Source organism: Cardiocondyla obscurior, linkage group LG16 (assembly GCF_019399895.1).
Source record: "Cardiocondyla obscurior isolate alpha-2009 linkage group LG16, Cobs3.1, whole genome shotgun sequence".
Lineage (NCBI taxonomy): Eukaryota > Metazoa > Arthropoda > Insecta > Hymenoptera > Formicidae > Cardiocondyla > Cardiocondyla obscurior.
Window position 1 is genome coordinate 990360 of NC_091879.1, and position 16140 is coordinate 1006499.

General features: G+C 39.7%; 3 protein-coding genes across 4 annotated transcripts; 1 reads left to right on the forward strand and 2 right to left on the reverse strand.

Moving 5' to 3' along the window:
- Positions 1-3283: 3283 nt before the first annotated feature.
- On the reverse strand, positions 3284-10076 carry LOC139108995 (cuticular protein 2). The gene is made up of 4 exons (XM_070667743.1): positions 9953-10076; positions 5188-5385; positions 4491-4835; positions 3284-4237 (listed from the first exon to the last, which is right to left on the reverse strand). Exons 3-4 carry the CDS (start codon positions 4500-4502, stop codon positions 3395-3397), a joined length of 855 nt encoding a protein of 284 aa, XP_070523844.1. The 5' UTR covers positions 4503-4835; positions 5188-5385; positions 9953-10076; the 3' UTR covers positions 3284-3394.
- On the forward strand, positions 8200-9305 carry LOC139108997 (larval cuticle protein A2B-like). Its single transcript, XM_070667746.1, has 2 exons — positions 8200-8277; positions 8443-9305. The coding sequence occupies exons 1-2, from the start codon at positions 8266-8268 to the stop codon at positions 9022-9024; spliced, it is 594 nt and encodes a 197-aa protein (XP_070523847.1). The 5' UTR covers positions 8200-8265; the 3' UTR covers positions 9025-9305.
- On the reverse strand, positions 9985-15987 carry Smc6 (Structural maintenance of chromosomes 6). Of its 2 annotated transcripts, XR_011546760.1 has the most exons (20): positions 15511-15987; positions 15056-15248; positions 14819-14971; positions 14507-14751; positions 14315-14434; positions 14112-14242; positions 13757-13957; positions 13475-13671; positions 13238-13384; positions 12975-13159; positions 12542-12852; positions 12200-12419; positions 11919-12089; positions 11657-11844; positions 11371-11536; positions 11184-11297; positions 10929-11123; positions 10728-10861; positions 10434-10583; positions 9985-10126 (listed from the first exon to the last, which is right to left on the reverse strand). XR_011546760.1 is itself a non-coding variant. In XM_070667717.1 (19 exons), the coding sequence occupies exons 1-19, from the start codon at positions 15622-15624 to the stop codon at positions 10547-10549; spliced, it is 3222 nt and encodes a 1073-aa protein (XP_070523818.1). In that variant the 5' UTR covers positions 15625-15987; the 3' UTR covers positions 10184-10546. The 2 variants fall into 2 exon arrangements, 1 of the variants encoding a protein (XP_070523818.1); XM_070667717.1 differs by lacking the exon at positions 9985-10126 and having other exon boundaries at positions 10184-10583.
- Positions 15988-16140: the final 153 nt, after the last annotated feature.

Sequence of the window (16140 nt, forward strand, 5' to 3'; positions counted from 1 at the left end):
ATAAAGTAAACGAAAGATCGTAACGCGTACGGCCCTCGGCCGAGCTCTGGCTCGCCGATTAAGGTTATTCGGTTTTTTATCATTTGACCACTCTCGTATTATACGAATCAAGGTTATCGACGAGAGAGAAAAAAAAAGGGCTGGACAATATGCCGCGTATATTTAATGGGCGTCGTATGTTCCCCCAAATTCGTTGAAAAATTATCATTGTCAGTCGGTCCTTTCCCTTTCTATAAATCACCATCCGGTGGAACCTGCGGGTGAGAAAAATTTAAATAAAAGTTTCTAAAGATCGATACATTGCAATCCGACAGGATTAAAAAACGCATAAACGAAGCAAATTTTACGCTTGTCAAAGCGGTCCATTTATTAATACCGGCCGTCACGGACGTCAAACAAATTGTCGTGGGGAGAAAAAAAAAATAATAAAGACGAGGGAGGATGAAGTAAAGAAGATATGTTATGGACGTGCAAGAGGCGAGCGAATGATGAGACGATGTCACGGATTAAATGTATGCGTATTTATAATATATTTTATCCGAAGTGTAATTTCATGCCTGGCGCATTATCTCCCGTGGGCAGAATAACTTTAAATTTCCACCGACTCCAAAAATATCTTAAACGCGACACCTTTGATCTTGCTCGCGTCATTAAGGACGCCTACGACAACTCTCGATTTAATGATTTTGCAACCGTGCGACTTTTTCATTGGAAACAACATCTCTCTCTGTTTTTTTCTTTTTTTTTTTTTAAGTCGCTTTAAAACCTAGTTTACTTTTTGCAAAAAAAGAACTCGCGTTAACAAGAAATCGCGCAGATCACGAGAGACTTAAACGCTGCAGCAAGCTCGGGCGAATACATTTTAATTGAGGAGCTTCAGTTCTACACACGAGGGAGATAATAAAGTTTTCTCTCAAAAATCCACAGCGACGTGTGTCTCGATGATAACTCACTTCCACGCGTATCCAAACTCCTTTCTCGCAATAAATTGCTAACCGAGGAAATTAGGTCCAGCCGAAAATTTAAGTGACGAGAGTCTCTTTGAGAGGCTCGAGCCTTGAGAAATTTTTTCGGACCTTACGCCTGACGAATATATGGCCCCGGTATTATTAATCAATCTAGTGTACAATAGCGGCGGGTTAAAATGTGGGAGAACGATAACCTTACCCGTCAAGGCCGTTTTTATTCGATTTCGACACGCGGCTCGTTGATGTCGATCGTTTCCGTGGAATTGCCCGCCTCGGCTGGCTGAGAAATAGCGCGTGCACGCGCTTCCCGAAAAGCGCGAACGGTCCGCCCTGTTACGCAACGTCATTTAAATCGAGGCTTGGAATTTGAACGCCTTTCTCCCATGGCAAATGGATTGGCCGCCGTGTACAAAGCGGCGAGTGAATTCGGTGCACACGTGAGTCTTCCTACGTTTCGCCACTTCCTTTATACATGTGCCTGCCGTTTGATTCTGGCGCCTCGGCGCGATCCTCAAGACTCGAGCCTCGCTGAAATCATAATGAATTTTATTTCCACAAGACGTTATATTAAAATTGATCAGCATTGCGATTAATCAACCGAATATAGAGGAATAGTTTGACTGAATGTCCGGTTCAATTATTAAAATTAAAACAGGTTGTTCTGACTTTGTATTGAATTCGTCTGTCAGGTAATTATCTAATCTTTATCTTTCTTTATAAATATTATAGATAAAGACACGTTTAACTGATAGATAAATTTATCGCAAAATCGGTATCATTTCTTTGTCGTGTGATTTTTAGACGGTGCAATGGCACTTTTGCAATCCGGCCGATCGAGACCGCCGAACAAAAGTGGCGATCCTTGCGCGATCGCACCGCGGCTCGTACTCGACTTGGGGAGGTGCTCGAGAAAGGACGAGCGGAAAGCGGAGAAAGTGGGTCAATTCTGGCGAACGCCAGAAATAACGTGACACCGATCGCCGTGGTATTACGCGCGAAAGCTTACCCCATGCGTCAAGGGCACGCGCGGTCGGTTCGGGGACCGAGAAACTCACCGCCCGTTTCGGGGCGGAATGTCGCGATCCCAACGAAAGTCCGACCGAAAACTCCGAGACAAACCGTTTAAACCTGTCAACGCAAACGTCTCGCGAGGGCACACATTGCGACACGAGGCGCCATAATTTCGTATTAATAATTAAGCCGCGAGTTATGTAATCGGCGATTAAAAGGAATAACGTTCGGCTTAAGCTAACGGCGGAGCGTACACTTGTTCTCCATCGAGTCGCAGCTGGTCCCCGATCTGTGATCCGCAAATTTGTGCTCAATATCGCACGTCGTAAACAGCCACGGGGCTGGGATTCGGTAATCCGGATCGCGAGAGCGCTCGAAACGAAATAGATTCGGTACAAATGACAGCGGCGAAGAGTTTCGACACCGCGCCGTGAATTTATATTAGCATGACGACACAGAACAATACGAATTGCAATCGCGGGCTAGAATGTCGCATATGACGCACGCGATTAGCACATCACGTGTGGTAATCGCACGAATATCTAGATTTTCATTGCCTTAATCATTTCGCCACTCTTCCCTCAGAAATTCCAGAACAGCAACGGTGCTTAAATAAAAATTAGGATGTGAATTTCTTCGACGGACACCGAGAGAAAAGTATAGTTAATTTTGGATTCAGTGGCACAATTTAACTTTTAGCGACATATACAAGCGAGCCATTTGATTGCAACAAATTACAACGTGTTGGAGGAAATATAAAATATGTGGTGCTTGAAGCAGAACCGGATTATGCCACGTGAAAGACATAACGATCGGACGATCATTATACGCGTGCGATAAAATTCATCAATATAATGACATCGATTAAGCCTTTTTTTTAAATGGAAATCAATATCAGATCAAGGTAATCTCCGTCATTACTTTACATTAGTTGTACAAAATGTTTATGCGCATTTCTACCTTTGGTTACTGTATTCTGTTATTTTAAAACGTTAAATTAATTTGACAGTAACCTCCCACAAAAAAAAAAAGAGCAGTCAAAAATTATTAATATCGCAAATAAAACTCTTATTTATTACTGTCACTTATACAAATAATTCTTTCTGCTCGTGTTGCTTTTGCGAGCTTAAATTTTAATTTTCTTTACAGCGTAATATCAAACATATAACATATCTTACATACAATTATTTTTATTAAAATATTAAACGCAATAATGTATTGTACATATAGAAATAGATCAGGGTCTTAATGCTACGAGAGGGAGAAACGGATAGGCGAAGTCCAGGGCGAGCGAACATCCCAAATAGGTGTGTAATTTCTTTAATCAGTCACATAGAAAGAACATGTACATGATATAAAAATAAATAAGTTCGGCCTGAGTCGACAATGTAGATGTTGATGCGTGGTCTACGGAATTAGTGGATGTAGGCAGCGGGGGCGGCGATCTTGGCGATGGGAGCGTGTGCGAGAGGAGCCGCGTACGCAAGGGGAGCTGGGTGCGCGGAGTAGGCAAGGGGTGCAGCGTGCGCTACGTGAGCTACGGCGGGGGCGGCGATTTTAGCTACAGGGGCAGCATAAGCGAAGGGAGCAGCCGCGATCGGGGCGGCCAATTTGGCGTACGGAGCGGCGTATGGAGCGGCGTACGGAGCGGCGTACGGAGCGGCATAAGGAGCAGCGTAAGAAGCGGCGTAGGGAGCGGCGTAGGAAGCGTAAGGTGCAGCATACGGAGCAGCATAAGGAGCAGCGTAGGGAGCAGCATACGAGAAGGAAGCGAGAGGAGCAGCTAATTTCGCGGGAGCGGCGTAGGCAAGGGGTGCAGCCAATTTGGCAACGGGAGCAGCGATCTTGGCGACTGGAGCGGCGTAGGCGAAGGGTGCAGCTGGGGCAGCGGCGACAGCCTTAACGGCTACTGCGGCGGGTTCCTTGCGGACTACAGCGTTGAATCCGTTGACTGGGTCAGCGGTGTAGTCGACGATGCGCCTGGTACCATCAGCCTCCAAGAGGGAGTAGCTACCCTGAACGAGATCTCCGTCACGGGTCTCCTGCTGGCTCTTGGCGTCGCCGGTCAAGCTGTCGTGCACGTCGTAGGCGTAGCTGTACTGAGGATGAGGGTCGTAATCGGCATCGACGGCCTTGGCCACTACGGCTTTGGCGACGGGGGCGGCAACCACTGCAGGGCCTGCGGCATAAGCCAAAGGAGCGGCGGGCGCGAGAACGCCGGCCTTGGCCACTGCCACGAAAGCGGCGAGAACAATAAACTGAAAAAATAATTATATATAAATATATATAGTTTTTTTTTAGGTTTTTTTTTCCTAACTGATCTTAGATTTCGACAAACACTTGTAATTTGCACGAGAAGTTAACAACCACTCGCGATTTTTATTGCTCGAAGGCGAAATCTCTTCCTGAACACTCTGAGGGTACAACCGGGGCCAATAGACCTGCAACACTCACACGGCAAGTCTATCGGACTCGGGAGACGACCCGCGAGATTTGCAATCTTCTACCCACCTTGAACGCCATTCTTGAGTAGATTTGGTTGGTTTGGATCGACCAAAGCGAGACTGATGATGTGTGGTGTTGATCGCGGTCGCTTTATATAGGGGGCCGGTCCACCACCCTATGGGTCCCCACCGTCGATTCCGCTGACGGACTTTGAAAGTTTGCTGGCGTTGATGGCCGACCGCACTTGAACTTGGCCGGCGCTCACGATCGCGCACCCTCGTTCCTGATTTAATCGACACTTGGAAGGATCTATCACGGCGAGCAATTTATTTGAACAAAGACGGAAGTCTTATGTTCGAAATAATGACTTCGGCGTAATCATGCCTACAATATCAGCACTTTTTTCAAAACCTAAAAGTAAAATGCGAGTCAAAGAGAATCACACTTTTTTTTTCACACATATCCTATTAATTTGAAACAAAAATTGCAATATATCATATAAGATTAACTTAATGAATAATCTCGTAGGCTTGTTCCTTCACATTTGCAGAGACAGTAAAAAAGAAAGAAGAAAATTTAATTCAAGAAATAAAAAGTGAAGGGCCAGACACAAATGTATACTTATTTTTAACAGAGTTACTTATCACATTTACCTCTTACGGCAAACCGCGAGTCAATTTATTCGTTTTGTTCACTTATCAATAATTGTCATTGGGCAATACCCGTTCGCCTCTGTTGCATTACGGACCATACCAAATATTACCTTTTATACGCGATCCTTAAACGATGATTTCTCGTATAGCGTCGATCGAGATTGGACTAGAGAATTGTTATATATAGATTTCCAATTAGACGGGAGGAGATTGCATCATTAGGCAAAAAATCAACGTCAAGAATCTCAAAGTTATCGAGAGTTAAATTTTGTACAGCGTCCGGTTGTCAAGTTAATCCTCGCGTCAATCTGTAACATTAATATTTTTGAAATGTGATTTTAGCCGTTCCTAAAATAACAATAAACCTAATAGAAAATGTTAAAGACATTTTAAGAAACATCGTCGAGTCTCTCCACGATTTTCAACATTCTCTCTTTGCATAACAATTATTCTTATAAATGTGTTACAACTTATAAAACGCATTAGCTATAAAAATTGTCCATGTCTTTTTCTTTACGAGAAAAAAAAAAATAATATGTTCTTCGTCACGATTAATTGTTATCTATCTTTGAACATTTGTGTCTTCTTACACGCGAGAGACGACATGATAAAGAAAATGAGAATTACGAGTATCATCGCGAAACTTTCGAACCATTCCGATTTACGTGTCTCTGCTAAATGCGTCGCGACAGCCAAACCGAGATCGCGTTATTGCGTAACATTATCTAACGTCGGGGACCATGCCGAAGTGAGAAAGAGAAGTGGAGCACTTTCATAAAGAACGAAATAGGTAGGTCGCCGAAATATCGCAGGGTCCGGGCCAAGTCGATCGCGGGTCCCCGGAGGCATTATCGCTGCCAGCCTCGTGCCGATCGGTACGCGAGATTTCGCTCGTCACCGCCGTTCAGTTTTTGTCGCCGGCTCAGCTGCCTGATCAGCTACCCACGAGATCCGCGTGAAATCTCTATGTCGATCGACGGTCCAGCGTGGAAAAAAAAATCGCCCATCCGGGATTTCGAAGCTGTATCATCTGAAAGATTTTTAGACGTCAGTCACACATTTATAAGGAGACTTTTGGATACTTCGAATAAATTGGTTTCTACAGCAAGCAACGTTTGCCTGAATTTTTTTGAAACTTCCGATTTGTATGTATCGCAGGTAGAAAACAGTACGCACAAATCAGAAGTGTTCAGCGAGAGACTAAATTAATTAATTGCACGATTGCATTATCGTAATTTATTGTTACGTTAACGCTAACGAGCAGAGAGTTAAAGATTAATACATTGTGATATGCAAAAAGATGCTTATGCTGCATCATTGTGCTTTATCCAATATTTGGAGAAAATTCACTTGACATTTCTCCATATAGGGTCGGTTTAAGAGATGCAAACGTAAATTTGTTCGAAGTGAAAGAAAAGAGACAGAGGGAGAGAGAGAGAAAAGGGACCTGTCGACTTTGATTCGGCCGATTATGGGAACGATCGGCCAAACCGAAGGTCGTGGCAGGAAGTATGTGCATGGCGGTGAATCGACAGTAAATTACATACCGGATGACCCGGACGTTGAAGTTGAGCTCGCCTTCTTGGGCGAGGGAAAACGCTTTGATCCGGGTCCCCGTGGCGCGTGTCAATTATCGTAACAAGTTCGGCTGCAATTTTCAAGTCAAGCCGTGAGCATTATTATGACAAAATATCTTATTTATGCATTATTAATTTCAACGACCTTCGCATCTCTTTATTTGGAAAGACACGCTTATCTCTCCCTTGCATCGGCAGCGAAAAATCAAACGAACTCATTACGCTCGCGCAGATCCAATTATAATATACGATATCGAGAAGTAACAAAAAAAAAAAATATCCATATCGGGATCTCTCCTAATTTCACTCGACAGTCCTTTCGATAATTATAAATCCCGCGCGCCTTCGAGTAAAAATTAATCACGTATTAAACTCTTTGTGCGCTTCCACCCGAGTGCTTTTACGCGGCCCTCGATTTTTATAATACCGAGATTATTTTCAAAGAGAATTCGGTCTCGTTACGTACGACGACGTGCGTTTCACGATCCAAATGACTACGATCCGTCAGAGTTGAAAATTACGCGAGACAACGTTTCGAAACGGTTTGCATAATTATCCGGATCGGTGATACCCGGGCGGCCGACTTACGTATCCATTAACTTCTGGCTTGAATATCGATCGACACACTCATCGGTGTTCGCGCAAGTTGATGCAAGGAGCAACGGTGTCTTCATTGCACGGCACTATGCAATTTGACGATCAAATTGCGTTCCATGTTACGAAGAAATGCGCGATAATCACAAATCTTAATCGCGCTCCGTCGTTCACGTACAATTACGTAGCTAAAAGTAAACATTGCGCTTGAAAATATAAAATATTCTCATCGAGCCTGCAAACTGACACCGCGTTTGCGGCATTTGGAGGAATCTTGTTTTACATTTAAAGATCCAGTCGTTAAAAGAAAGAGAAATAATCCGTAAAAAAAATGGCGTTTACAATGTTTCTCGTGGAAAGTCTCGAAATATAAGAAATATAAGTATTACAAGGCCTCAGTGTCCATGAACGGATAATCGGTATCAGTACGCGAGATCATTTTCGTACATAATTATTCCTTCATTATTACACACTATCTTTACGTTATTCCGTTGAGAAAATTCTATACGAATTGGTGAAACGCACCGATAAAGTTGATCAAAATCGTAAAAGTCATACGTGGAAAAAAAAGAAAAAAAAAAGATTAAAAAAAAAAAAAGCAGAAAAAGAAATGCTCAGTAATAACCCTCGGTAAGGCGGGTTAGGTGGTGAAGGATCAGGTAACTTGTAGCAAGGACGTGGCCGACGACGACGACGACCAGCGTTCGAGACTGGTCCTTCGAGATGCGAGAACAAGCGTTCGATCGTCGCTCTCATTGGGCGTGGTCCGATTTCTTGCTCAATTTTGCGCTCTTCGCGACCGCGAATCGGGTGGCCGTCGAAGGTACCGTCACCCGGTTACATCAGTGAGCGGGTACGACCTGACGTGTGTGTTGGTGCGCGGCGGCATGGTGTAATTGTGGTGTGGGCTTACCGGGTTCCAAGCAGAGTGGTATAAAAGCCGAAAACCATCCATCCATCGGTATCACTCGCATCAGACTCACAAGATTGAGCCAACTACCGATCACCTGTGGCACAATGGCCTTCAAGGTATTACGTCCTTTTAAGTTCCCTTTCAACGTAAGCTGGATCCGTACCGGACAGTACATTCGGCCGATCCTTTGTTTAATTTACCTCTTTTCATATTTGTTATATCTTGTACTGATATATAAATTTATACGACATTTTTATGTGCTTCACTTTTTTTTTCCTCAGTTTGTCGCTTTCGCTGCCTTTATCGCAGTCGCAAGGGCCGGTGTTCTCGCGCCCGCTGCATCCCTAGCTTATGCCGCTGCTCCCGCGGTCGTTGCTAAGGCCGTCGATGCCGATTACGATCCTCATCCGCAGTACAGCTACGCCTACGACGTGCACGACAGCTTGACCGGCGACGCCAAGAGCCAGCAGGAGACCCGCGACGGCGACCTCGTTCACGGTAGCTACTCCCTCTTGGAAGCTGATGGTACCAGACGCATCGTCGACTACACCGCTGACTCGGTCAACGGATTCAATGCTGTCGTCCGTAAGGAACCCGCTGCGGTGGCCGTTAAGGCTGTTGCGCCTGCTGCACCCCTTGCCTACGCCGCCCCGGTCGCTAAGATCGCCGCTCCTCTCGCCTACGCCGCTCCGATCGCGAAGATCGCCGCCCCGATAGCTCATGCCGCTCCCATCGCCTATGCCGCTCCGTTAGCCAAGGTCGCTGCTGCACCAGCCATCTCTTACGCCTCGCCAGCCATCTCCTACCCAGCTGCCTACCAAGCTGCCTACCCAGCTGCCTACCAAGCTGCCTACCTCCACTGAATTGTGACCTAAGCACTTAAAACGGTACCATCGAGTACATCTTCGAGTAATCAAGTTGGACTTTAAAAAAATTCGATTTGACTTGCAAGATCAGTAGCTGCTTCTTTAGAAAGAATATTTTTTTAATATATAATTCATTTCTTCATACCGGTGGGACACATATCTTCAATCCCGCCCTCTTCTCGCGCGCGCAATGGGGATGTACGTGTTTCAATCACTTAGAATAAGACTTGGAATATTTGTGTTTTGAATGTTGGAATAATCATAATTTTCTCCTGAAATTATTTGTTATTTGTTCCTAATCGTTATTAATCCACAAGTTGAAATCTTGACATCCAAACCTATTTAAAGTGCAAGTGCTGCATCTATTTTCCTAACTTCAAAGTGAGTAACACGTTCGTGCACATCGGACTCAACAAGAATTGCATTACTCGGCAATGAGTTTCAAATTGGAATCGATACGGTTTTCACGAGCAGCACTCAATAAGATTACGTAAAGGGACATGTGCGCTCGAGTTTTCAAACTCGTAATCGCCAGAGTGCAACGTAATACGTTATTCAATTTGCTAAAAGGAGGAGCAAAAAGCCACTGGGATCGAAAGTCAAATTCTACCGACTCCAATTAGCGAAATTAGGTCAGGTGCCTGCCTAACGCGGCGCTTATCCTGCCTTTCCGTGACATTACCGCATTACCGATTCACGAGCACTCGCCGGGCACTTTCTCCGGCCAAGTGCCAGCGTGCGGATTACATAACGTCGGTTACCACGCCTCGTCCAGTCGGCCGACACACGCACTGGTCGGTCGGCCAGTCGACTCACGCGCATCGCATGTAATACGCGCGTAATGCGTAAAGGCGTGTTGCGTTATAATCGGAAACTCTGGCCGAACCAGATTCGCGCAATGCCGTGCGAACCTTGATCTACTTACCGGTTTGGCGTGGTCCGTAACAATATTTCGTACGTATTTCTGTTTTCTTGTCCATCTCTGGCTACTCTAGATATTCCATCTACCTTGTCAACCGATCAAACACGAAGAACAGTCTCTCTCTTAGTTAGGTCCGAACTTATGGTAATTACGTCATAAAGTTGAAAACATAGGAGTCTGGAAAGGAATCAGATTCGATATTAGGATTGCCAAATTCTGCTGTTACACACGAGATTTGATAAAACTATTATTAAAAAAAAAATTGATATAAATTATTGTTGCTATACGGTACAGTCAAAGGCACTTTTAATCATCTAGAAACTCTTATTCGTAAATTTTATAATCCGATTAATTATATCCCGAATAACTTCTTGTAATGCTAATGTAAAACAAACTACACATTTTTAATTCTCTAATTTGATACTTGACATAAACTAGGAAACATAAGTATATTTCTTAACAATAGAAAATAAATAATATTTACTTATCATTAAACAAAAAAATAAATTTCGGAAATCTCTTTTGATTCCAAATGCAAAATATTATAAACTTGAAAATGCTATTAGATCGATGAAAAAAGAAAGTATTCGAACGTTCTCATTGACTTAGGACTCTTCTTTCTGGTGGTTGTAATCTAAAAAAAGAACAAAAATATATGTGCTGTAATAAGTGTTTCTGAAATTATCAAATCTGTTTTGCAATATTGCAAATATTGATATTTAAAAAAAAGTATTATAAAAATTAATTAAAATGCTGCTTAACAAAAACTTCAACTTACTGATGAATTGTTACATAATCTTCGGCAAGAATGTGTGACGTATCTAGAGGTGTGAGGAAAGTAAATTGGCTCTGAGGATGCAATCTACTGTGATCCAAAAGAATGTCCATTATCACTCGGCGGTTTACTTTGTCCTAGAATTTAACAATTCGAAATTAGCGTAAATTTTTTTTACGCGAGATGAATTTAAAAATTACTTACCATAAATACATCAAATTCATCGAGAAAGTAGAAAGGTAACTGAATGCAATCCCAGAGAGCCAAGATAAACGCGACGGTCGAATAAGATCGTTCACCTCCCGAAAGTGATTTAGTATCGTTGCCTGAATTTTTATCTTGTCGCGGACTTACGTGTAAATCAAGCATCTTATTCACATGATCGATCTCTACAGAGCCCTGATAAGAAAAAAATGTATAAATAATGCTCGAATATAAATAATTATTTAATATAATTACCTTATAATGTCTTAAAGAAAGCACATCCATGAATGATTTCTGCACTGCGACACTATACATATCTCTTAGTTGAAGAAAAATATTTTGTCGATACTTAACCCGTTCAATGTGTTTCTACAAAGTATATAAATATATATTCTTTCGAGTAAAAAAATAACGGTTCGTAAAAATTAAGCAATTTACTTACTTCACAACTTTGTTTCAATAGAGCTGTCAACTCAATATTTACTCCATATTTTTGTTCTTTTTCTTTCAATTGTTGTCGTAATTCGTCTACACAGCCGAATTGATTTTCTATTTCGCGAATCTTATCTCGTAAATCAACTAATAAACTTTTGATTTGATTTACCGATCTGTAACAAATGATATATGTACATATGACACATGCATAAAATATAAGACTTTATACTAAATTTAAAATCAATAATAATTCTCATTGCATATTCACATTATATTATTAACATAACACTAACCGAGCAGAATTTATTCTGGAACATTTTTCAGTGGCGTTGGAAATTGCTTTTTTTGCTGCCCTTTCTTGTATTTCCAATTCCCCCTTTGAGTATTGTATGGCTTGACGAATACTCTGCAACCTTTGAGTAGCACGCTGACACTCGGATCGATGCCTTTCCTTCTCCTGTGCAAATTCTCTTATTTGATCCTATGGAAAAATGTGTATAAAATTTATTATTCCATCAATAAAAATCAAATATTGCATTAATAACATAAACGTACCTTAAGGGGATCAATCACTGTGTGTAAATTTTGTCTTAAATTTCTACATCGATTAACTTCTTCGTTGAGAGATTCGACATTTTTCTTAAGTTCCTGCACATTTTCAGATAGAAGATTTTCCGCAGCACGTTCCTGTGCTAATTTCTTTTCCAATTCCGCAGCTTCGTTACGCTATAAATACTTTTAATAATGTAACTACTTTGTTATAAAAAAAAAAAAAAAAAAAAAAAAAAAAAAAAAAAAAAAAAAAATTACTGCAAGAGATAATCTCGATTACTTACAAAAACATCAGCAGAAGTGGCTTCATTAGATTCGATTTTATCCTTTAGTTCATTAATTAAATTATTACATTCACTTTGTGCGGACCTTAACTTGCTAAGGGACGCGGTTACATTGTTTAATTCGGAACTAGTACGATTTACCCTTTCACATACAGAGTTATATACTGACATGGTTTCTTGTTTTTTACTTTCTGCTATTTGAAGCTCTTCTTTTAGCCTTCTACATAAAAAAGTTAATATTTAGAGAGACAAATTATTTGTATTTAATTTTTTTTACGAATGCAGGATGCAGCTGTCCAATAATATTTACTATTACAAACTGAATTATGTTGTTATACTTACTGCATTGCTTGCATCGTAGAAACTTGAAGATATTTAGCACGTGTGCCGCACTTTCCACCATAAGTTCTGTAATTTGGATCGGGATAAAACATATCACAAACTAAAGTAAACGCTCTTTTGCAATTTTTTGGCACTTTTGTCACGTCCGACATTATCGTACATGCTTCTTCACTTGTTGGTATAAGAAGTATACATTCAACTTCACGTTGATCTATCAAGCAATTAGCTACAACAGGATCTTCTATAACCATTGCGTCCAAGAGATTAGAATATTGCGATGACTGTGTACAGTAGCGTCTAACATCATGTATCTAAAATATATAGATTATGTACATTATTAAAATTAAAACTAGCATTCTTAAATGTTACACTTGGTTATAAAATTTCTTGCTTACAAAATATTAAAATAATAAAAAAGATAATCCTCTCGTACCTGATTAAAAAATTTACTACACATTATCTGGGGAGGGTTTTCGTGATAGAAAATTTCCTTCATGATGCTGTTTAGCAACTTAGCATCTTGACTGTTATCCACACAGAATGAACTGAGGGTACGAAAACCGAGAAAACTCTCTACTGCTGGTGCCCAGGCTGCGTTTTTCATTTTTATAAATGCTCCTATGTAATAACATAATTTAAATTTATTAAAACTGAAAATAATTTCATAATTAATTTATCCGAAATAATCTTACGTACCAATAGGACCGCGTGGTTTTTCTTTAAATCGCTTTTTCTTATATTCTTCATCGATTCTTTTCAACAGACGTGGTATGTTTGATCCAAATACACTAAATGCATTATCCGATTGCTGTTCAACTGCTTTCAACTCACTTCTAATCTTATCTTTAATTTTATAAAATAAAAGACAATTTATAAAACCGATTACGAGTTAATTACCAATATTATTATTTATTTATCGTTGTTACAACTTACTTATTTGTCTGTTAAAATTATCTATTTCATTTTTGGTAAATTGTACTTTCTGCATAAGTCGCATTTTATCGGCCTCTAAATGCATTACTTCGGTTTGCTTAGTACGTAATGAAGCATCGAGTTCATCTAGTTTTTCCTCTAACTTGGACAAGCGTTCTGTCATTTCTTTTCTCGTATTATGTTCTTCATCGTTGTAACTGTTGACATATGTAAAATATATTTAATATTACAAAAGCAATATTAATATTTAAAAAATAAAAAATAATGGAAAGAAGTTTTTACCCTTCAAGCTTTTGAATTTCTTTTTTGAGCAAATCAATATCGTCTTCTAATCGTTTTATTTTACTTGTAGCAGAACGCCACTCACGTTGCTTATTGAAGAATGCATCATTCGTACTTGAATATTTTTGTTTTGCGCTATTATAAGCTTCAATGCTATCTGTTACTTCTTGCTCTGCTTTCTGAATTTTCTTCTTCAAATCTCTATTAAAATAAAATAAAAATTAATACAATACATAACTTACAACTTCTCTAAATACGTTATACTATAAATATTAAAAGTTATTAGCAATAGTAACGTTAAGAAGTTGTATTTATCGATATAACTCAATTTGTAAATTAATAAATAAATTTTTACATAATTTTTGCATCAATTTCTTCATCTTTTGTTCCAATAGATAATTCCACATTTTCAAGTTCTTTACATTTTTTTTCGTGCATTTGTAAGGTTTCCTGCATGTTATGAAGTTTAGTTTCTTCCGTAATCGCCTAAAATAATATTGTTATTTCAAAAATTAGGTTAACATTTTTTTAATTACTTTTTTTTAAACTGAAATTTACTATAGCCCACTGAAGTTCCATTTCAAGACTTGCTAATTCTTTTCGGGAGACATCTACTTCTTCTAATCTGTGTACACTGTCCTTCAATTTTTGTATCTCTCCTTTTACTTGTGACAAGGTCTAAAAAATACCAAAAAATGAGAAAATAATCATTAAAAATAGTAAAATAGTAACTAAATATAATGTGCATACCGCAGAATATTGTTTTAATTTATTATATTCCTCTTCGCATATATTGAGAGCTTCCTTATAATTATTTTCAATGGCATCTAAGAGTGTAGCTTTCATAAATAAATTATATTTTTCATCAGGTTTTGAGGTAACTAAGAATGTTCTTGAAACATCCTGATTTAAAACAGATATTGGGTTATCAACTTGTATATTCATTGTAGTTATAATATTGTCCAATTCGTCACGCCTTGTTGAAATAATTTCTCCTATAAATGATAGATTGTATCAAGTATACATTTACATAATTAAAAATTAAATGTATACTTAACTTACCTCTGCTATTTTTTATTTTATATGTTGAGCTAGTTCCAATTGTACGTATAACTGTAATTTTATCACCATAAATATCAGTTTTATAAGCGGTATCTCCTTTGTTTAATAATGTTATCTCAATAATAGCTGTATGTTTTCCCTTCTTTATGAATTCTAAGATATCACAATCAAAAATCAATATATTATTAAAATAATTTCACAATATATATATAGTAAAATAAAAATGCATGCAAGTACCTTTGACAGAGCTTCCCCTGCTGGTAACATTAGCTCTAGCACCAAGTCCTACAGTTAATGCAGTTAATATGGCACTCTTGCCACTGCCATTGCGTCCCACAATAAAGTTAACATTTTTATTTAACTTTATCTCCAATGCATTGTGACACATAAAATTATAAAGACGAATTTTCTCTACTTTCCCAGCTATATTCTGCAACAACACATAATATATTCATCACACATCCAATATATTTAAGGCACTTTCCGAGTGAATATTAATCCTTAATGACTAATCGATTTTTTGTGTAGAAATTGTAAGGTATATAATTCTAATAAAAACGAAGTTACAGCTAGCTCAGCTCGACAATAATTCTAAATTAACAATATTAAATGTTTCGAGATTTAATATCCAACTAATATGATTGTGAATTGACCGGTGCGACTGGTATTGTGCCAATCACGTATGTAAATACCTCTTGTTCCTGCTCGGTGTCGTCGTCAACCTCAATTCTGGATCGTTTGGCCTGATAGTCGTCGGCGTCTTTCGTCGTCGCCTTCCTTCGTCGTGTTCTCGTGTCGTTTTCCATATCCTCCGCGATAATTGACCGATCATTTAAACAAAGTGTCCGCAGCGATCTCACCGTTTAAAAACCTTGTCGGTCGTAACGTTGTCGTCAAAGTATCACTTTCCCAGCGAGATTTGTGAAGCTGCTTGTAAAGCTGCACCTATCGTCGGGTTCACTTGTTTCTCAAACGCAGGATTCATTCAATGATCTCTCACGACGAACACCGAGACGATGTGGGATCGCGCTATCCACTGTTATTCGTCTCATCGAGTAGCTCCTCGTTCCTGTTCGTTCCTGTCTCTTCCCGCCAGACCGTTAACGATCACTCTCCATCTCTCCCTTCTTTTTTTTTTTTTACAACCTTGAGCACGCCGCGCTCCTAAAGACATCGCGTTGCGAATCGCTCGCCATTGCACGTCACTTCCGTCATAATAGGTTCGTTCTTAATCGCTGCACCAGTGCGTACTACATAGTTCGTTCATTGTCTCATCTATTTCACGATAGATCAATCAATTTCTTTATACTCGACTCTGAATA

Coding starts and splice junctions, on each gene's coding strand:
- Smc6 (XM_070667717.1), bottom strand. CDS start 15,624: ATGGAAAACGACACGAGAACACGACGAAGGAAGGCGACGACGAAAGAC. Junction 14,243..14,314: donor TGGAACTTCAGTGGGCTATA/GTAAATTTCAGT, acceptor ATATTATTTTAG/GCGATTACGGAAGAAACTAA. Junction 11,298..11,370: donor TATTGAAACAAAGTTGTGAA/GTAAGTAAATTG, acceptor TATACTTTGTAG/AAACACATTGAACGGGTTAA.